Source organism: Microcebus murinus, chromosome 2 (assembly GCF_040939455.1).
Source record: "Microcebus murinus isolate Inina chromosome 2, M.murinus_Inina_mat1.0, whole genome shotgun sequence".
Taxonomy (NCBI): Eukaryota; Metazoa; Chordata; class Mammalia; order Primates; family Cheirogaleidae; genus Microcebus; species Microcebus murinus.
In genome coordinates this window covers 25,952,713-25,969,203 of record NC_134105.1, presented here as the reverse complement: position 1 = coordinate 25,969,203, position 16,491 = coordinate 25,952,713, and the positions used below count along the sequence as shown (strand labels likewise).

Below are 16,491 nucleotides of genomic sequence, written 5' to 3'. Positions count from 1 at the left end.
GATGTGAGTAACTAAAGGCTTAAACCCTCTTTGGAAGGCCTGGGGAGGGAACAGTGTCCCCTCCAACCCAAAAAACATTAGAAACGGATGATGATAGAAGACCTGCAACTGGAGTTTGTAACCTTGAGCTAGCGACTTAACTTTTCTAAAACCAATTGGCTAACGTATAAAATCAGGAAAATAATAGTTCCATGAGAAATCATAGGGTCTTTGTAAAGATTAAATAAGGCAATGTAGATGAAGTGCTCAGCACAGAGCCTGGCATATAGAAAGTGCTCAATAGATAAGTATGATGATGGTGATGGCTTTGATGATCAGAGAGCTTCAAAAGTAAAAGCAGATTAGGATGAAGCGCAGGTCCCCCATCTTTGTTGTCAATGATCCCATCTGCGGGAGGTGGGGGGGTGGGGGGAACCATGTGGATGATGGAGTCCATGATGGTCCTTTGTGAGGTCACAGGCCTCTGGGCCTGCCTCTTCCAGAGTTGGACAGGCCCACCCTGAACCAGGTAGTTCACTCAGGAGAATTCAGGAACAGAACCCAACAGAGGAAGAGCCCTCTGCCATGGTTCTTCCCCCACCTGCCGCCCCAGGTTTTTTTTTTTTTTGTTTTTTTTTTGAGACAGAGTCTCGCTTTGTTGTCCAGGCTAGAGTGAGTGCCGTGGCGTCAGCCTAGCTCACAGCAACCTCAAACTCCTGGGCTCGAGTGATCCTACTGCCTCAGCCTCCCAGGTAGCTGGGACTACAGGCATGCGCCACCATGCCCGGCTAATTTTTTATATATATATCAGTTGGCCAATTAATTTCTTTCTATTTTATAGTAGAGACGGGGTCTCGCTCTTGCTCAGGCTGGTTTTGAACTCCTGACCTTGAGCAATCCGCCCGCCTCGGCCTCCCAAGAGCTAGGATTACAGGCGTGAGCCACAGCGCCCGGCCCGCCCCAGGTTTTGATGTTACTGCAGGGATATGGCTCACGCCTATAATCCTAGCACTCTGGGAGGCCAAGGAAGGCCGATCATTTGAGCTCAGGAGTTGGAGACCAGCCTGAGCAAGAGCGAGACCCCATCTCTACTAAAAAAAGAAAAAGAAATGAGCTAGACAACTGAAAAAAAGAAAAAAATATATATATAAATTAGCCGGGCATGGTGGCGCATGCCTGTAGTCCCAGCTACTCAGAGGAGGCTGAGGCAGGAGGATTGCTTGAGCCCACGAGTTTGAGGTTGCTATGAGCTAGGGTGACACCATGGCACTCTAGCCCAGGCAACAGAGTGAGACTCTGTCTCAAAAAAAAAAAAAATAGATGGATGGATAGGAATAGTGAGATACCCACATTGGCTACAGCCCAAGAATCATGGAGGGGGCAATGGCTAAAAATGAAAAGACAGGCCAGGGATAGCCCATGTAGAAGACTTAAATGCTATTGATCGAAAGTGTACAACATGGGGAGCTATTGAAGATCATGGGGTTCAGTAGCAGGGGAAGGGTGAACAGTACTTTAGACACAACCTATTGTGTCTAATTATCCGGGGGTTGATGTTGGGGAGCTCACTGCAGAGAGACTGTGTGGTATTAGCCTCCATCAGTTGTTCTCAACCAAGTGCAATTTTGCCCCCCAGGGAACATTTGGCAATATTTAGAGATGATTTGGTTGTCACAATTGGAGGTGCTACTGGCATCCAATGCATAGAAGGCAGGGATGCCTCTTAACATCCCACATTGCACAGGACCACCTTGCCACAACAAAGAATTATCAGACATAAAATGTCAATGGTGCCAAGGTTGAGAAACCCTTCCCTAGACTGAGGGTGGAGGCACTGCACCCCCCCCCCACACACACACACGTGCAAACATGCTGGTGCTAGAGACCACAGGGCATCTGGGAGTTAAGCAACTTGGGGGACAGTTCTCCTGGCCAGCCCTGAAAGCTTCCTGCACAGCTGATGGGTCCACAGGGAATCCTGGGAGGACAGCTGACAGGGCGCTGGAAGAGCCTGTGTGTCCCGTGATTGATGCAGTTGGGTAGATAGAGGAAGTGGGCTCCTTTCCATCCTCCTCCTAACTGGCCAGAATACCTGGCAGATCCCAGGCCCCAGTGACCAAGAGAGTTGAGAGTGGGTGTCTCTCTCTGAGTCTGTGGCTGGCCGACAGTGTATGGGGGCTCCACAGGGCCCCACAATCATTAGACATCCCAGAGAAAGAGCAAGTGGAGCACTTGCAACATCAGAGGCTGAAGCCCCAATAGCATGCCCTGCCCTGCTGTCTTCAGGGAGGGGCAGGGAACTCTGTTGCCTCCCATGGGGCCCAGGGCAGGCCCCTCCTCCTCCTCCACAGAAACAGACATGAGTGAATCTCACCAGGGAGCTGAGCTGGGGCTGGAGGCAGGTCAAAGAATGGGGATCAGAAAAATGTCCCCATCCTGATTCCCCTAGGGGAGGGCAGGAGCTAGAGCATTTATAACCTCCTAGGCTTAGAGGGGCAGGATCCAGGATGAACCTGATGGAGAGGTGAAGGAAATCACTGGGAGATCTGACACAGAGATAGGAATCTCTGGAAGGAGGGCCTGGATGCTGCCTCCACATTCACGAAGTACTGCCGGAAGTGGGAGGGGCCTCATGGTGGGGGCAACGGGAGAACACTCACCAGATTCTCACTCCCACCCCACCCTGAAGGCGCTGCAAGGAGAAGAGGTCTCCAACCCACACGGCTTTTCTTTTCTGGGGAGCCTCAGTCTCCAGGGCCCACTCCCTGGGGCTGGGGGTGGGGGGAATGTCATCTAGGGCAGTGGTGACACCAGCTGCCTCTACCCCTCCAGTTCTTGGGGAGGAGGAGGAACTGAGAGAGATGGGAGCAGAGAGGAACTCAGACCCAGGGCTAAATAAGTTCAACTCTTTGGGTTCTTAGGAGGGTGTCTTTGTTTAGAGTCTCTGATGGGGACAGGAAGCTGGCTTTCCCTATGTTCTTTTCTAGGGAGAAGGAGATGAGGGTGGGAAGGGGGTGCCTGGTGTTCCTAAATGTCCTGGTCCCTAGAGGTGGTGGGGAAGGCTTGGGATTTGAGAATGATAGACACCGTACTGAGAGCCCTTGGAGCAGCTGTCTAAGCAGATTTTAAGTATGCACTGGAGCACCAAGGAGACCGTGTAGATCAACCTGAGTTGGACCCCACTCCCTCCCTTAATTCAGGACTGATGACACTTGCAAGGATGGGTCTCAAAGAGAAAGAGATGCCAAGATGAGGAATCACAGGCAGAGAAAGGAAAAATCTCAGAGGCTGGGAGATGGGCAGGGAGAGGCTCCACCTCCAGTCTCTCAAGAGCCACCCTGCCTGACAGCAGGCTGGGTGCGGTCGTGTGGCTGGCTGTGACTGTGACTCAGGTTTCTGTGGGCAGCCAAGGGCAGCCGGCAGGGAGGAGCCCAGACCGACAGACAGGCTGGCCAACTGCAGCTTTCACCTCAGCTGTCCTCCCTCCTGGGAATGCAGGAGGCGCTTCTCTAGCTGGGCTGGCCTCTGGGGGCTAGCCGACCCTGCTTTCCTCCCCCCACAACTGGCCCTCATGTTCCTTCCCAGAGCCCTCAGCTCTTGGCTACCCACCCTGCCCTCCCCAGTCCCAGGCATTATACAGGAGGAGTGGAGGAGTCGTCAGGGGTCATTGCCTCTAGGGAGGCCCCAGAATGTCTAAGCCACAGGGAGAAGGGTATAATAATGATTGGTCCTGCACCCTGAGGGAGGGACTGGGGGAGCCCCAGGCATGAGCTTTCAGCCAGAGCAGCCTGGGCCCCCCAGCCTTCCCTAGCCTGGCCGGCTCATGTCCGGACAGGTTGTCATGGTGAAGGCTAAGGGGCTAGAATGCAGCGGTCGCTACCAGGCCTAAGTGAGGAGAGGGTGCTCAGGGACCCTCAGCCCAGCCCCCTCAGAGTTGGCCAGCTAAGGAGAGATGGCTGGAACTGAAATCGACGAGCTGTGGTCAGGGACTGTACGACTTCCCCTTGGTGATGGGTGAGGGTTCAGCCAGCATGTTTCTCTGCTGTTTCTGGGTCTTGTTTTTAGGCTGTTTGTAGAGAGTGGCTGGAAGGAAGGGAACACACATTTACTTCATGCCTTTTATGTGCCCAGTGCTCTGCATGCTTACTAATCTTCAAAACAACTGAGGGAGATCCAGCAACTTGCCTAAAATGGCAAAGCTGGGATTAGAACTCAGGACTGTCTGCCACCACAGTTGGTGATCTTTCTTTTCTGGGAACTTGGAAGTGTAGCTGTTCTAGGGGAGGGAGGAGGAGAAAGAGACTTGAACTTTATCTAAAAGACTGGATATTCCATCACGTGGCCACAGGTGGTAGGATACAGGTGCTGGCAGCATTTGGGGTTTGGTAACAGATGGTTCTTTGAAGAGAAAGCCCTAGCGAACGCTTGGCACATAGTAGGTGGTCATCAAATGTTTGCATAATGAAGAAGCTAGATCTGTGTGAAAGTCATTGGTAGTTTTCTGGGACATCTTGGGAACTTCAGGCGCTGAATTGCAATAGCGGAAGCAGCTAGCTCGAGAAAGAGGGACTTTCCGAGACCAACCCGTGCGAGAGAGGAATTCTGAGCGGAGCATCTCTGAGCCGGGTGTAGGGGGAAGGAGAGGAGGGGAAGTGTGCGGATGATACAGGATTACTGAAGGCAGCGGACGCCACCCAGCGGCCAGAAGGTAGCCCGGGGGCTGCCAGGCTCTACGAGTCCGGCGCGCGGAGCATGCCGGGAGTTGCAGTTCGACCGAGCCAAGAGGCGGTGCTGTCAAGAGGGGCTGTTGGGTGTTGTAGTCCGACGTTTGTTGGGCGGGAGTTACCCTTGTCGGCCGGACCACGAGTCCCGTGGTGCCCCGCGGCAGGCCGCGCAGGCGCAGTGATTCAGTGCCGGTCAATCCCAAAGGCTGAGGGGCAGCGGCTAAATCGAGCGGCGTCTGAAGGGTCGCCGAGTGAGCCTGTGGCTAGGCAGGGCGGGACAGCCGGCACCATGTCGAGGCAGGCGAACCGTGGCACCGAGAGCAAGAAAATGGTAACTTGGAGCGCGTGACCTCGGCGGGCGGGGCGGAACTGAGTACGGGGGCAGGGGCCCGGCGCGGAGCGCGAGGCGCGGTAGGGAAAGCGCCCTCCTGTGAGCTCTGGCAGGGGGAAGCCTCCTGGGGGCTCACTCCGGGGCGTCCCGGGCCTCTGGCAGGTTGGAGGACCTCTGGAGTAGCTCCCCCTGGAGACCCTCTTCCCTAGGAGACCCCGCCCCCAAGGCCCGAGTGCGGCTCTTTGCTAGGCCAACAAAAAAGACGGTAATAAGTAACAGTAACCACCAGTTATTGCTGTCTTACTGTGTGTTAGGCATCGGGCAAGCACTTTACATACATTACCGTATCTCATTTAATCCGCAAATTAACCCTATTAGGTGGATAATGTTATCACCATTTCACAGCTCAGAGAGTTTACATGACTTGTTCAAGTTTACACCTAGAAATCTGAGTTCGGATTTGAACTCGTGTCTCTCTAAGTGTAAAGCTAATGCTTCAGAATATTAGGTTAGGCTATGCTGTCTCTCACACTGTGGCATGGGCATTGTGAGAGATGCTGGTCTTGCCAGAAAGGAACTTTGTATTCAGTGGAATAAGAAGTGGGCCAGAGTAAGCAGTGAGTGGTTCTTCTCAAATGGGGGGTTGGTGGGGAGATGGCAACTCCTTTCTTATTCAGGGAATATAAGGACACCATATGGTCCCATAAAGTTGGGCTACGGATGGGGGCTGGAGACTAAGGTCATTTTTCTCTGAACTAAGGGACCTTCCTGGCTTGTGTTCCTTTTATCTGGCATTGTCTTATTTCTTCCAGAATTGCTCATGCTGTGTCTTTGTTTTTGAATTTAAAAATTGAGCATCTGAGGTTGCATGCTAGGCAGATTACAGACCCTTGGTTGACACTCCACTCTAGAGGGAATGATCAGCCTTCCCTCACACCTTTGCATGTTACACTAGGAAAAGCCTCCACAAATGGGCTGCAGGAAGCTCTTTACTCCAGTGTAGTACTTAACCTTTTCTCTCACAGACTCCTTTTGAGAAGAGGATGATAGCTGTGGACCTTCTCCCCTGAAATATTAAATAGGCAAATTTAAATATCAAGACAGAAATGTACACAACACAGGGTATATTGCTGTTTGGGACTGAGTACTGGTTTCACCACTTACTTGCTGTGTGATGTTGGGCAAGTTTCTGCATTGTTCTGGGCATCAATTTCACCATCTTCTTTTTAAAAATAAAGAAGGTAGTGATAACATACATTATAGGGTTGTTTTAAGGATTGAGAGAATACATGTAAAGCTAGCAGTGTAACAGTGCACCTAAAACACAGTGACAGTGTCAGCTAATATCCTAATTAGTAAATATTAAATAGACAAACATATAAATAAACATTTACTTACATGGGGGGGCGGTTGTGAGCCCTCTGAAGTACTTCATGATCACAGGTTAAGAATTCGTGTTTTGGAGGAAATACAAAGAATTTAAAAGAAGAGAATATTTTGCCAGGAAACTGTCATTTAGGGGAAAACTCATGGACATCAGTTGGAATTCTGGCTTACTTGATTGATCTTCAGCTTCTTTATAAAATGGGGACAGTAATGTCTACTTAAGATTAAATGAGATGGTGTAAAATGTGCAGGGCATGGGAAATGTTTGTTCCCTCCTCTTTTTCCTACGATATGTCCAGAGAGTTCTTCCTGCTTGGTTTTCATACCATGTTCTCATTTTGTACTTTTTTTTAACTAAACTCAATATTGAAATCTTAATAACAGTTTAGCAGGAACCTGCAGAGCCCATCCCCATCCCCCAGTATTCACTTTAGTGAAGTGAAGTAATTAGGGAGGGGCAGCAGAGTACTCCTGTCCTCAAGGTTCTTGCAACTGCTGTCCGCTCTGCTTAGAACTCCCTTGAGCCAGATAGTCACCTCACCCACTCCATTCACAGTTACTCAAATGAAACTTCATCAGAGAAGCCTTCCCTGACCACCTGACTAGTTCTCAATACTCTTACTCTATGCTGGTTTTCTTTGGAGCACTGTCCATTTTACTTTATATGATATTTCATTATAGGCCAGCGAGGTGGCTCATGCCTGTAATCCTAGCACTCTGGGAGGCCTAGGTGGGCGGATTGCTCAAGGTCAGGAGTTTGAAACCAGCCTGAGCAAGAGTGAGACCCCGTCTCTACTATAAATAGAAAGAAATTAATTGGCCAACTAATATATTTAGAAAAAATTAGCCAGGCATGGTGGCGCATGCCTGTAGTCCCAGCTACTCAGGAGGCTGAGGCAGAAGGATTGCTTGAGCCCAGGAGTTTGAGGTTGCTGTGAGCTAGGCTGATGCCACGGCACTCACTCTAGCCTGGGCAACAAAGCGAGACTCTGTCTCAAACAAACCCCCCAAAAAACGATGTTTCATTATAAATTACATATTAACTTGTTTATTATCAGTTTCCTCCCATGAGAATGTAAACTCCTTGAAGGCAGGGATTTGTTTTGTTCAGTACTCCAGTTCCCCACTTAGAACGATGCCTGGTACTAGGCAGTCAGTGTGTATTTGTCGAATGAATGAAATGAAGGTTTGAGTTCATCTTTTCATTCATTTCCTACTGATGTCTACTTAGGGCTTGTGACCTGATCCTCTTTGTGGCCACCAGTTTTTGACATGCTCCTCTCTTCTCTGCTTGGGGAGCCTACCCCTTGAGTAGCCCTCTTCCCAATCAGCCTAACCTGCTAATTATTATGTTCCACTTAAGCCTTCCAAGACCTAAAGGGTTAATATGCCCAAGTAACTAGATCTCCGCTTTTAGTCTGTGCAAACAGCAACAGCCCATTTGTCCAGTAAACTTTTCCTGAGCCCCAGCTATATGCAACACTCTGTGCTAGGGGCTGTGAGACGTGCAGAGATGAAATCCTAGTCCCTAACTTTGAGAAGCACACAGTCTGTGAGGGTGACAGAAATATACACATGGAGAGGTATAGTACTGCCTGGGACTGAGTACTGGTTTCAGCACTTAATTGCTGTGTGACCTTGGGGATGTTTCTGCATTGTTCTGAGCATCACCTTCAAAGGAGGTAATAATAGAACCTATATTACGAGGTGGTTCTGAGGATTCAGAGAATGCATGTAAAGTGTGCAGTGTAACAGTGTACCTAGAACATAGTTGACACTCAGTGTCAACTGGCATCCTTGTTAATAAAGCTATTACTGTGCATGTGTCTGAATAGTGTTGGCTCTTGAATCCCACAGATGAGTCCTGCCCTTCTGTTGTGTTATTACTGGTAATCCAACCCCCATGTCTATTCTCCAGAGTTTAGACAAGTTTATTACTTAAGTAGCAGCACTTAGGGCCTCCACAACAGGAGGCTGGAGGGTAAGAGAGAGGGCTGCACCAAGGTTTCTTTTCTTTTCTTTTTTTTTTTAGACAGAGTCTCGCTTTGTTGCCCAGGCTAGAGTGAGTGCCATGGTGTCAGCCTAGCTCACAGCAGCCTCAAGCTCCTGGGCTCAAGCAATCCTTCTGCCTCAGCTGGGACTATAGGCATGCACCACCATGCCTGGCTAATTTTTTCTAAATATATTAGTTGGCCAATTAATTTCTCTCTGTTTATAGTAGAGACGAGGTCTCACTCTTATTCAGGCTGGTTTCGAACTCCTGACCTTGAGCAATCCGCCATGCCTCAGCCTCTCAGCCTCCCAGAGTGCTAGGATTACAGGCGTGAGCCACCGGCACCCGGCCTTGCACCAAGGTTTCTTACTGATCCTTCTTTCCCAGCTGCTAGAGGGTGTTCACACTGGATTATCTGTTTTGATGAAACAAAAGTCTTAGCGCATTAGCTCTAAAGATCAGCCCCTTCACATGCTTGAAGCTCTTACTCAAGCGGGGAGGGGGGCATGGGCAATATAAGTAACCTTAACACTTGTACCTCCATAATATGCTAAAAAAAAAAAAAAAAGGTCAGCCCCTTTAAGGACATTTGATGTTTTGTTTGGGGCACTAACTGAAAGGCATTCTGAAAACCATCAAGTGGTGGCTCACCTGAGTGTAGAGCTTGGTTTAATTTACTCTGCTCCAGTACTGGGAGATCATGTTGGCATAGCTGCCGTAATTCCTTTGGTTTCTTGTCTGCAAGGCATCTTCAGCTCCATTATCTCATTAGATTCTCTTGACAACCTTGTGATTGGCATGACAGATTGCACTGTTAACTCTTTATGTGTGAAGAGATGGAAGCTAGCATGGTGAATTGATTTACCTAAGGTCTCACAGATATTTAAATAGCAAGTTCAGACTCAGAATCTGGTTTTCTGACTACAAACCCAGTTTTCTTTTTATGTGCCTTATTATTTGTTAGAAAGTTCTTTATATTGATTCAAAGTCTCTTTCCTTATTACTCTCCTTGAACCTAGTTCAGGGTGCTCTCTGGCTCCACACCACACAGAACCAGTTTAAAAATAACAATAATAATATCTATTTCTTGAACATTTACTGTGCAGCAGGTGCTCTACAAACATCTCGTTGGAATTGCACAATATCTCTGAAAGGCAGATAGTATTGTCACCATTTTACAGATGGGAAAAACTGATGTTCAGGGAGATTAAGCAATGGCTCTTGATAATAAAGCTGTACAGGACAGTACTCAACTATAAGAAGGCTGTTGAGTCTGTTATTTTAACCTGTCATCTATAAAATGGGAATAAATAATGTTTGTTCTGCTAGCCTCTCATGGTTGTTATGAGAAACTAATATGAAAATAGAAGTGGTGCAGGAGAGATTCATGTTTCTGTTGGTAAGGGGAATGTCATGCTTATGTTCAGTGAAGAAATGGGGCTGATTGAACTAGCTGACCTTTATGGTCCCATGGGAACTTTTTTTTTAAAATAGAGATGGGGACTCACACTTGCTCAGGCTGGTCTTGACCACCTGAGCTCAAGCCATCCTCCTGCCTCGGCCTCCCAGAGTGCTAGGATTACAGGTGAGCCACCGCACCGTGGGAGCTTTTGTTATAAAGGTCACAAGGGCTGAAAACCCAGGTTTTCAGACTGTAACCTCCTGGTTACTTCTCTGATTTCCTCTTCTGTCCTCTCTCTTGCTTACTGCTCTCTAGTGACAATGGTCTCAGCTGTTTCTCAAACCAGTCAGGCATACTCCTACCTCAGGCCCTTACATTTTCTGTGTAGAATTTTTTCACCCAGATATCTTCTTGGCTTACTCTTATCTCCTTCCTGTGTTTGCACAAATATCACCTTCGTGAGGCCTTCCCTGACTACTCTATTTAAAATTAACCCCCTCCCAATACATATATGTGAAGATAAATGCTTCCTAATCTTCCAAGCTTTAATTTTCTCCATAGCACCTATCACCATCTGGCAAATCATGTATTTTTTGTTTTATGGAGACAGGGTCTCACTCTGTTGTGCAGTGCTAGAATACAGTGGCATGAACAAAGCTCACTGCACCCTGGAACTCCTGGGCTCAAGTGATCCTCTTGCCTCAGCCTTCTGAGTAGCTGGGACTACAGGTGCATTCCACCATACCCAGTTAATTTTTAAATATTTTTGTATAGACGGGGTCTTGCTATGTTGCCCAGGCTGGTCTTGAGCTTCTGGCTTCAAGCAGCCCTCCCAAAGTGCTGGGATTACAGGCGTGAGCCACCATGCCCAGCCCAAATCATGTATTTTATTTATTTGGCTGCAGTATCTATCTTCCTCCTATTAGATAGCCTGGTACACTGTAAATGTTGAATGAATGATTTTTTTTTCCTATACCATAGCACCACTTCTTTTTTTTTTTTTTTTTTTTTTTGAGACAGAGTCTCACTTTGTTGCCCAGGCTAGAGTGAGTGCTGTGGCGTCAGCCTAGCTCACAGCAACCTCAAACTCCTGGGCTCAAGCGATCCTTCTGCCTCAGCCTCTCGAGTAGCTGGGACTATAGGCATGTGCCACCATGCCCGGCTAATTTTTTTGTATATATATATATATTAGTTGGCCAATTAATTTATTTCTATTTATAGTAGAGACGGGGTCTCGCTCTTGCTCAGGTTGGTTTCGAACTCCTGAATTCAAACCATCCGCCCGCCTCGGCCTCCCAGAGAGCTAGGATTACAGGCGTGAGCCACCACGCCCGGCCCATAGCACCACTTCTATTTTTAAAGTATGAAGACCTTTAACTTATGTATTTATGTCATTCACTGTTCCAAATAGGCTTGGTTTATAATTGAAAATGGAAACAGGCTTGCAAATTAAGAGAGAGTTTAGAAGGCCTGGGTCAGGGATCCCATTCTCAGATCCCAGGCAAATTGATTCTGTGACCACCAACAAATCTGTCCAGAACCTTGATTTTTCTTATTGGTAAATTGAGGGCAGCTGCATGTATAAGATGCTTGATAACATCATGATTTGCATGTTATTTGGCATTGTGGTGGGCTGAGACTCTTGGAGTCCCCATCCAAGGGCTCATTAATAATGGAAAGAAAGTTCTTCTGATTTAATGCAGTGGTGCCAACTCTCTGGACTGGTAACTGCTGGATTGTCTCCATCCATTCATACCCAAGCCATTCTAGTGCCAAGCCCTTGACTTTACTAAAAAAATAATTCCCCTCCTTAATAGCTTCCCTTTAATTGCCATATTTGGTAAATAGTCTCTTGGAGACAACCTGATCTGACTGTTTTAGTTGAGTTCAAAGGGCCTCCTGATCCTGAAACTGGTTTTCTTTGACTCTAGTACAGCTACGTTTTTTTGATATTTTTTGTTTTTGTTTTTATTTGGGGTGGGGCTTATTAATATGCACTTGTGGGGAACGGTGGATAAAATGACCATTGGCTTGAAAAGCTTTGGGTTTTGTTTCCCCAAATTACTTTTGCCAATAATTAACCAATTATGTAACCATTCTGGATCTATGTTTTCTCATCTCTAAAGTGGGATTAATTCCTTCCCTTTCTACTTTACTAAATTATTGTGAGATGGAAAATGAGATGATGAAAAGTAAAATGTGGTATGTAATAAAAAGGCATTCAAATTGTTATTCTTGCAGGCAATGGGGTTGAGGTCAGGAGAGCATTGGGTTCTGAGATCCTGGGCCTTAACATTTCTTGGACTTTTTTCCCCAGAAAAGTTGAAGACAGAAAGGTACTTTGCTCCAAGACTGACAAGCCTCCCCATTCAGAAGGGAGTCATTGGGTGGCAGTCTCAATTTTTCAGCCTTACTTCTGAGTGAATCCGCTGGTATAATGCACTGTTAACATGTTTCTCCCTTTAAATCTGATAATGCCTTTCCTCCCTGCCTACTGCTTTTATTCTGTAGTCTTAGTATTGGTCAGTTCCTTTCACCTTCCACATCTCTCTGTTTCTTGGTAGGTAGGTGACAGGATTCTTTATCTGAACAGTTCAGGTCAGTATTGTGTTCCAGGTACACAAAAGATTGTATTCTTTCCAAAGTCATCACCTTTCCTGGAAATATTTTAACTATATGTCAATAGGAACATTATTTTTTTCTCACTCTGGTTACTTTGGAGAGGGGTTGTCATCAGTGCAATGAACTTTGGGACTTCCTTCCTTCCCCATGGACTGTTGCTCCTCGGTGGGGCCTTGGAAATGCAGTTTAACTCTACACCATGGCATTCTAAGGTGTCGGGAAGTCATTGGTCACAGCTGCTAACACACAAAGGCTAGTTTGTAAATGGCTGCTTCAGGTCTGTCTCTCACAGTAGCTACTGAATGACTGCTACTCCTTCACCAGATTCTGGTGACACGAGCTTAGTTAGACTTGGAACTATGGTGGAGACTTGGGTTGGCAGAAGCCTACCTTGGCATGTTAGAAGAGTTCAGTGCACAGTGTGCTTCTTACAGCCCATTTTGCAGTAGGTCTGGCTGCAGCTCTGTCATATTGACCTCGGAAGGGCCAAATTTCATAGCTACTCCACAAGGGGTGATGTTTTTTTCCTCCAGACACAGGTGACCTTCCTTTGAATCCTGATGATTGCATCAATGCTGATCCAGACTCTCAACACACTTTGTCTTTTGTACCCCTTGGTCCTGACTGCCTTTTGAATCTCTTTTAGAGCTCTGAGCTCTTCACTTTGACCTATGGGGCTCTGGTCACCCAGCTGTGCAAGGACTATGAAAATGATGAAGACGTGAATAAACAGCTGGACAAAATGTGAGTGATCTCCTTTGCAGGAGAGACAAGAATGACGCCCCCCAGCACATTGCATCTACATTTGTCCTTTAGAGCCCCAAACAGGGTCCTCTCTCTTTCTTAGCCAACATTTTGGGTACAATTCCCACTGAGCACATTTATTGGGATGTTTTAAGATTATCCCCATTTTCCTTTTACCACCAACGACCTTTTTTATGTTTAGACATAAGACATTTAGACCCCATAATAGTCTGTTCTCTAATTTCCTTCCCAGGGGCTATAATATTGGAGTCCGACTGATTGAAGATTTCTTGGCACGGTCAAATGTTGGGAGGTGCCACGACTTTCGGGAAACTGCAGATGTCATTGCCAAGGTCATTATCCTGGGCCACCTGTCTGTGCTGAAGGATTGCTGTTGGGAGGCACTGCTGACCATTCTGTCTCCCTTAGAGAGGCCTTAATCTTCCAAAAGACTGATTAGGCAGCTCTTTGGGCCAAAGAAGCCTTCCTGGTAGTTAGGAAATAGCACAATTATAAGAAAGGGGAGAGTGGTTAAGATCATCCTGTGGATTAAAGCCCCACTGAAATCAAAGCCAGTTCTCTTTCACTGTGAAGGTATAGCAGAGTAGTATGGGGATTAAGAATACATACTCAGGCCGGCTGCGTGGCTCACGCCTGTAATCCTAGCACTCTGGGAGGCCGAGGTGGGCGGATTGCTCAAGGTCAGGAGTTCAAAACCAGCCTGAGTGAGACCCCGTCTCTACCATAAAAATAGAAAGAAATTAATTGGCCAACTAATATATATAATATAAAAATCAGCCGGGCATGGTGGCTCGTGCCTGTAGTCCCAGCTACTCGGGAGGCTGAGGCAGGAGGATCGCTTGAGCCCAGGAGTTTGAGGTTGCTGTGAGCTAGGCTGACACCACAGCACTCACTCTAGCCTGGGCAAGAAAGCGAGACTCTGGCCGGGCGCTGTGGCTCACGCCTGTAATCCTAGCTCTTGGGAGGCCGAGGCGGGCGGATTGCTCAAGGTCAGGAGTTCAAAACCAGCCTGAGCAAGAGCGAGACCCCGTCTCTACTATAATAGAAAGAAATTAATTGGCCAACTGATATATATATAAAAAATTAGCCGGGCATGGTGGCGCATGCCTGTAGTCCCAGCTACTCGGGAGGCTGAGGCAGAAGGATCACTCAAGCCCAGGAGTCTGAGGTTGCTGTGAGCTAGGCTGACGCCACGGCACTCACTCTAGCCTGGACAACAAAGCGAGACTCTGTCTCAAAAAAAAAAAAAAAAAGAATACATACTCAGGTAAACCTGGCTTCAAACTCTGGCTCCAGTACTTACTAGTTCTGGGTTCTTAGGTAAGCTACTTTTAATTTCTTTAATAACCAGTTACCTCATTTTTAAAATGAAGAAAATAAGGGCTACCTGATAGGGTTATTGTAAGGAGTAAATGAATAATGGACACGAGCATTCAGGTAAAACAAATGCACTTAGCATAGTGTTGTGCATATAGTAATGTTTACTATTAATATTGGTGCTGTGTATTATAGCATTAATAAATAAGTGGTGTCAGTTACCTAAAGGTTGGTTCTTTGTGTTGTAAGCATGCTAGCCACACCCAAATCTTCAAGAAGGTTGACAGTGGAGAAAGCTTTATGAGGGTTTAGAATTAGGAAGGTGAGGCCAGGCGCAGTGGCTCACGCCTGTAATCCTAGCACTCTGGGAGGCCCAGGTGGGAGGATCGCTTGAGGTCAGGAGTTCATGACCAGCCTGAGCAAAAGCAAGACCATGTCTCTACTAAAAATAGAAAAATAAGCCAGGTGTGGTGGTGCATGCCTGTAGTCCCAGCTACTCGGGAGGCTGAGGCAGGAGGATCCCTTGAGCCCAGGGGTTTGAGGTTCCTGTGAGCTAGACTGATGCCATGGCACTCTAGCCCGGGTGACAGAATGAGACTCTGTCTCAAAAAATAAAAAAGTAGAATTAGGAAGGTAGATAAGGAAGGATGTCTTCAGAGTAATTCTGCCCCAGTGAGCTATATTCACTTTTACGAAAGTGGGTTCAGGTAGCACAGGCAGGACAGGGAAATGGGTCAGGGCCTCTGCATTTGGTGCTGGTTCGGGGCGTCCACTCCTGTGAGATCAGTGCTCCCTTCTGCTGAGATGTGCAGGCAGACAGTGAGTTGTTGCTTCATTGCATGATGCCTTAAAGGAGAGGGGTGGTAAGGGAGATGCATCTCCCTTTTGGCCCTGAATTTCTAAAGCTTCATCATCTTACAGGGGCCAGGTTTTGTTCCTGAGCCACTTATTTCCCCTTTGCCAATTCTATCACCTTCCTGTTTGTGCATTTCCGGCTACTCTTCCCCAAAGTGCTGTTGTGTGTCCCCTGACAGGTGGCGTTCAAGATGTACTTGGGCATCACTCCAAGCATTACTAATTGGAGCCCAGCTGGTGACGAATTCTCCCTCATTTTGGAAAATAACCCCTTGGTGGACTTTGTGGAACTTCCTGATAACCACTCATCCCTTATTTATTCCAATCTCTTGTGTGGGGTGTTGCGGGGAGCCTTAGAGATGGTGAGTGCAGCTCTTTATCTCTGGGACACCTGAAATGTAGTAGCAGCTTGTTAAATGTTTGAATGAATGAGAGAGAGTGAAAAGAAAGGCCTTCGGCTCACGCCAGTGCTTTGCTGCCTGAGGTGGTGAGCTGCTGAGATAGGATTCAAGTTGGATGTCTGTTCATGGTGGTGATCCTCCCTGCTAGGCTGGGAGGTGGTGCTGTCAGCCCCCAAAGCCCAGGAACATCTGTTCTGAGATTGTTTTATTTGGTGACAGTCTTATTCTTGGGTATTCTTTGCTAAGTTTCTCCTTATGGGTCAGGGTCACTGACTTCTGCAAGGGAACCTTGGAGCTAGCAATCTTGTCCTTGTGGGAAACCAGCACCGGTTTTTGGGCTGGTATTGGTGAGTCAGTTATGGCCCCGTCCTCAGTGGTTCTCCAGAGGCTGTGGCTAGGCAGCTGCCCCTTCTTTTTTCCACTGTCCTCCAGGTCCAGATGGCTGTGGAGGCCAAGTTTGTCCAGGACACCCTGAAAGGAGACGGTGTGACAGAAATCCGGATGAGGTTCATCAGGCGGATTGAGGACAATCTCCCAGCTGGAGAGGAATAACCACCCCCAGGACTTGAGGATAGCCAGCAGGAGCACTTATGGGAATCAGCAAGCCTCTGTGCACTCTGCCTTCTAGAACTCAGTGACTCTTCAACACGGATGTTGTATATTCCTCTAACCTTGTTTCCATTTTCCATGCTAATAAAGAGCAGACTGATACAGTC

The 16,491-nt window shown here is 47.4% G+C and overlaps 1 protein-coding gene across 2 annotated transcripts in view; it reads left to right on the top strand.

Moving 5' to 3' along the window:
* Nucleotides 1-16,491, top strand: part of TRAPPC3 (trafficking protein particle complex subunit 3) — an 18,219-nt gene extending 1,728 nt beyond the window's left edge. Inside the window, exons 1-5 of one of the 2 annotated variants that reach the window (XM_012765225.3) lie at nt 4,853-5,034; nt 13,084-13,181; nt 13,435-13,534; nt 15,554-15,736; nt 16,208-16,491. In XM_012765225.3, coding sequence (XP_012620679.1) covers nt 4,993-5,034; nt 13,084-13,181; nt 13,435-13,534; nt 15,554-15,736; nt 16,208-16,327 — 543 coding nt within the window. In that variant the 5' untranslated portion in view covers nt 4,853-4,992 and the 3' untranslated portion in view covers nt 16,328-16,491. Of the gene's footprint in view, nt 1-4,852; nt 5,035-13,083; nt 13,182-13,434; nt 13,535-15,553; nt 15,737-16,207 lie in introns of those variants that run through there. The other variant, XM_012765228.3, reaches the window with a different exon arrangement.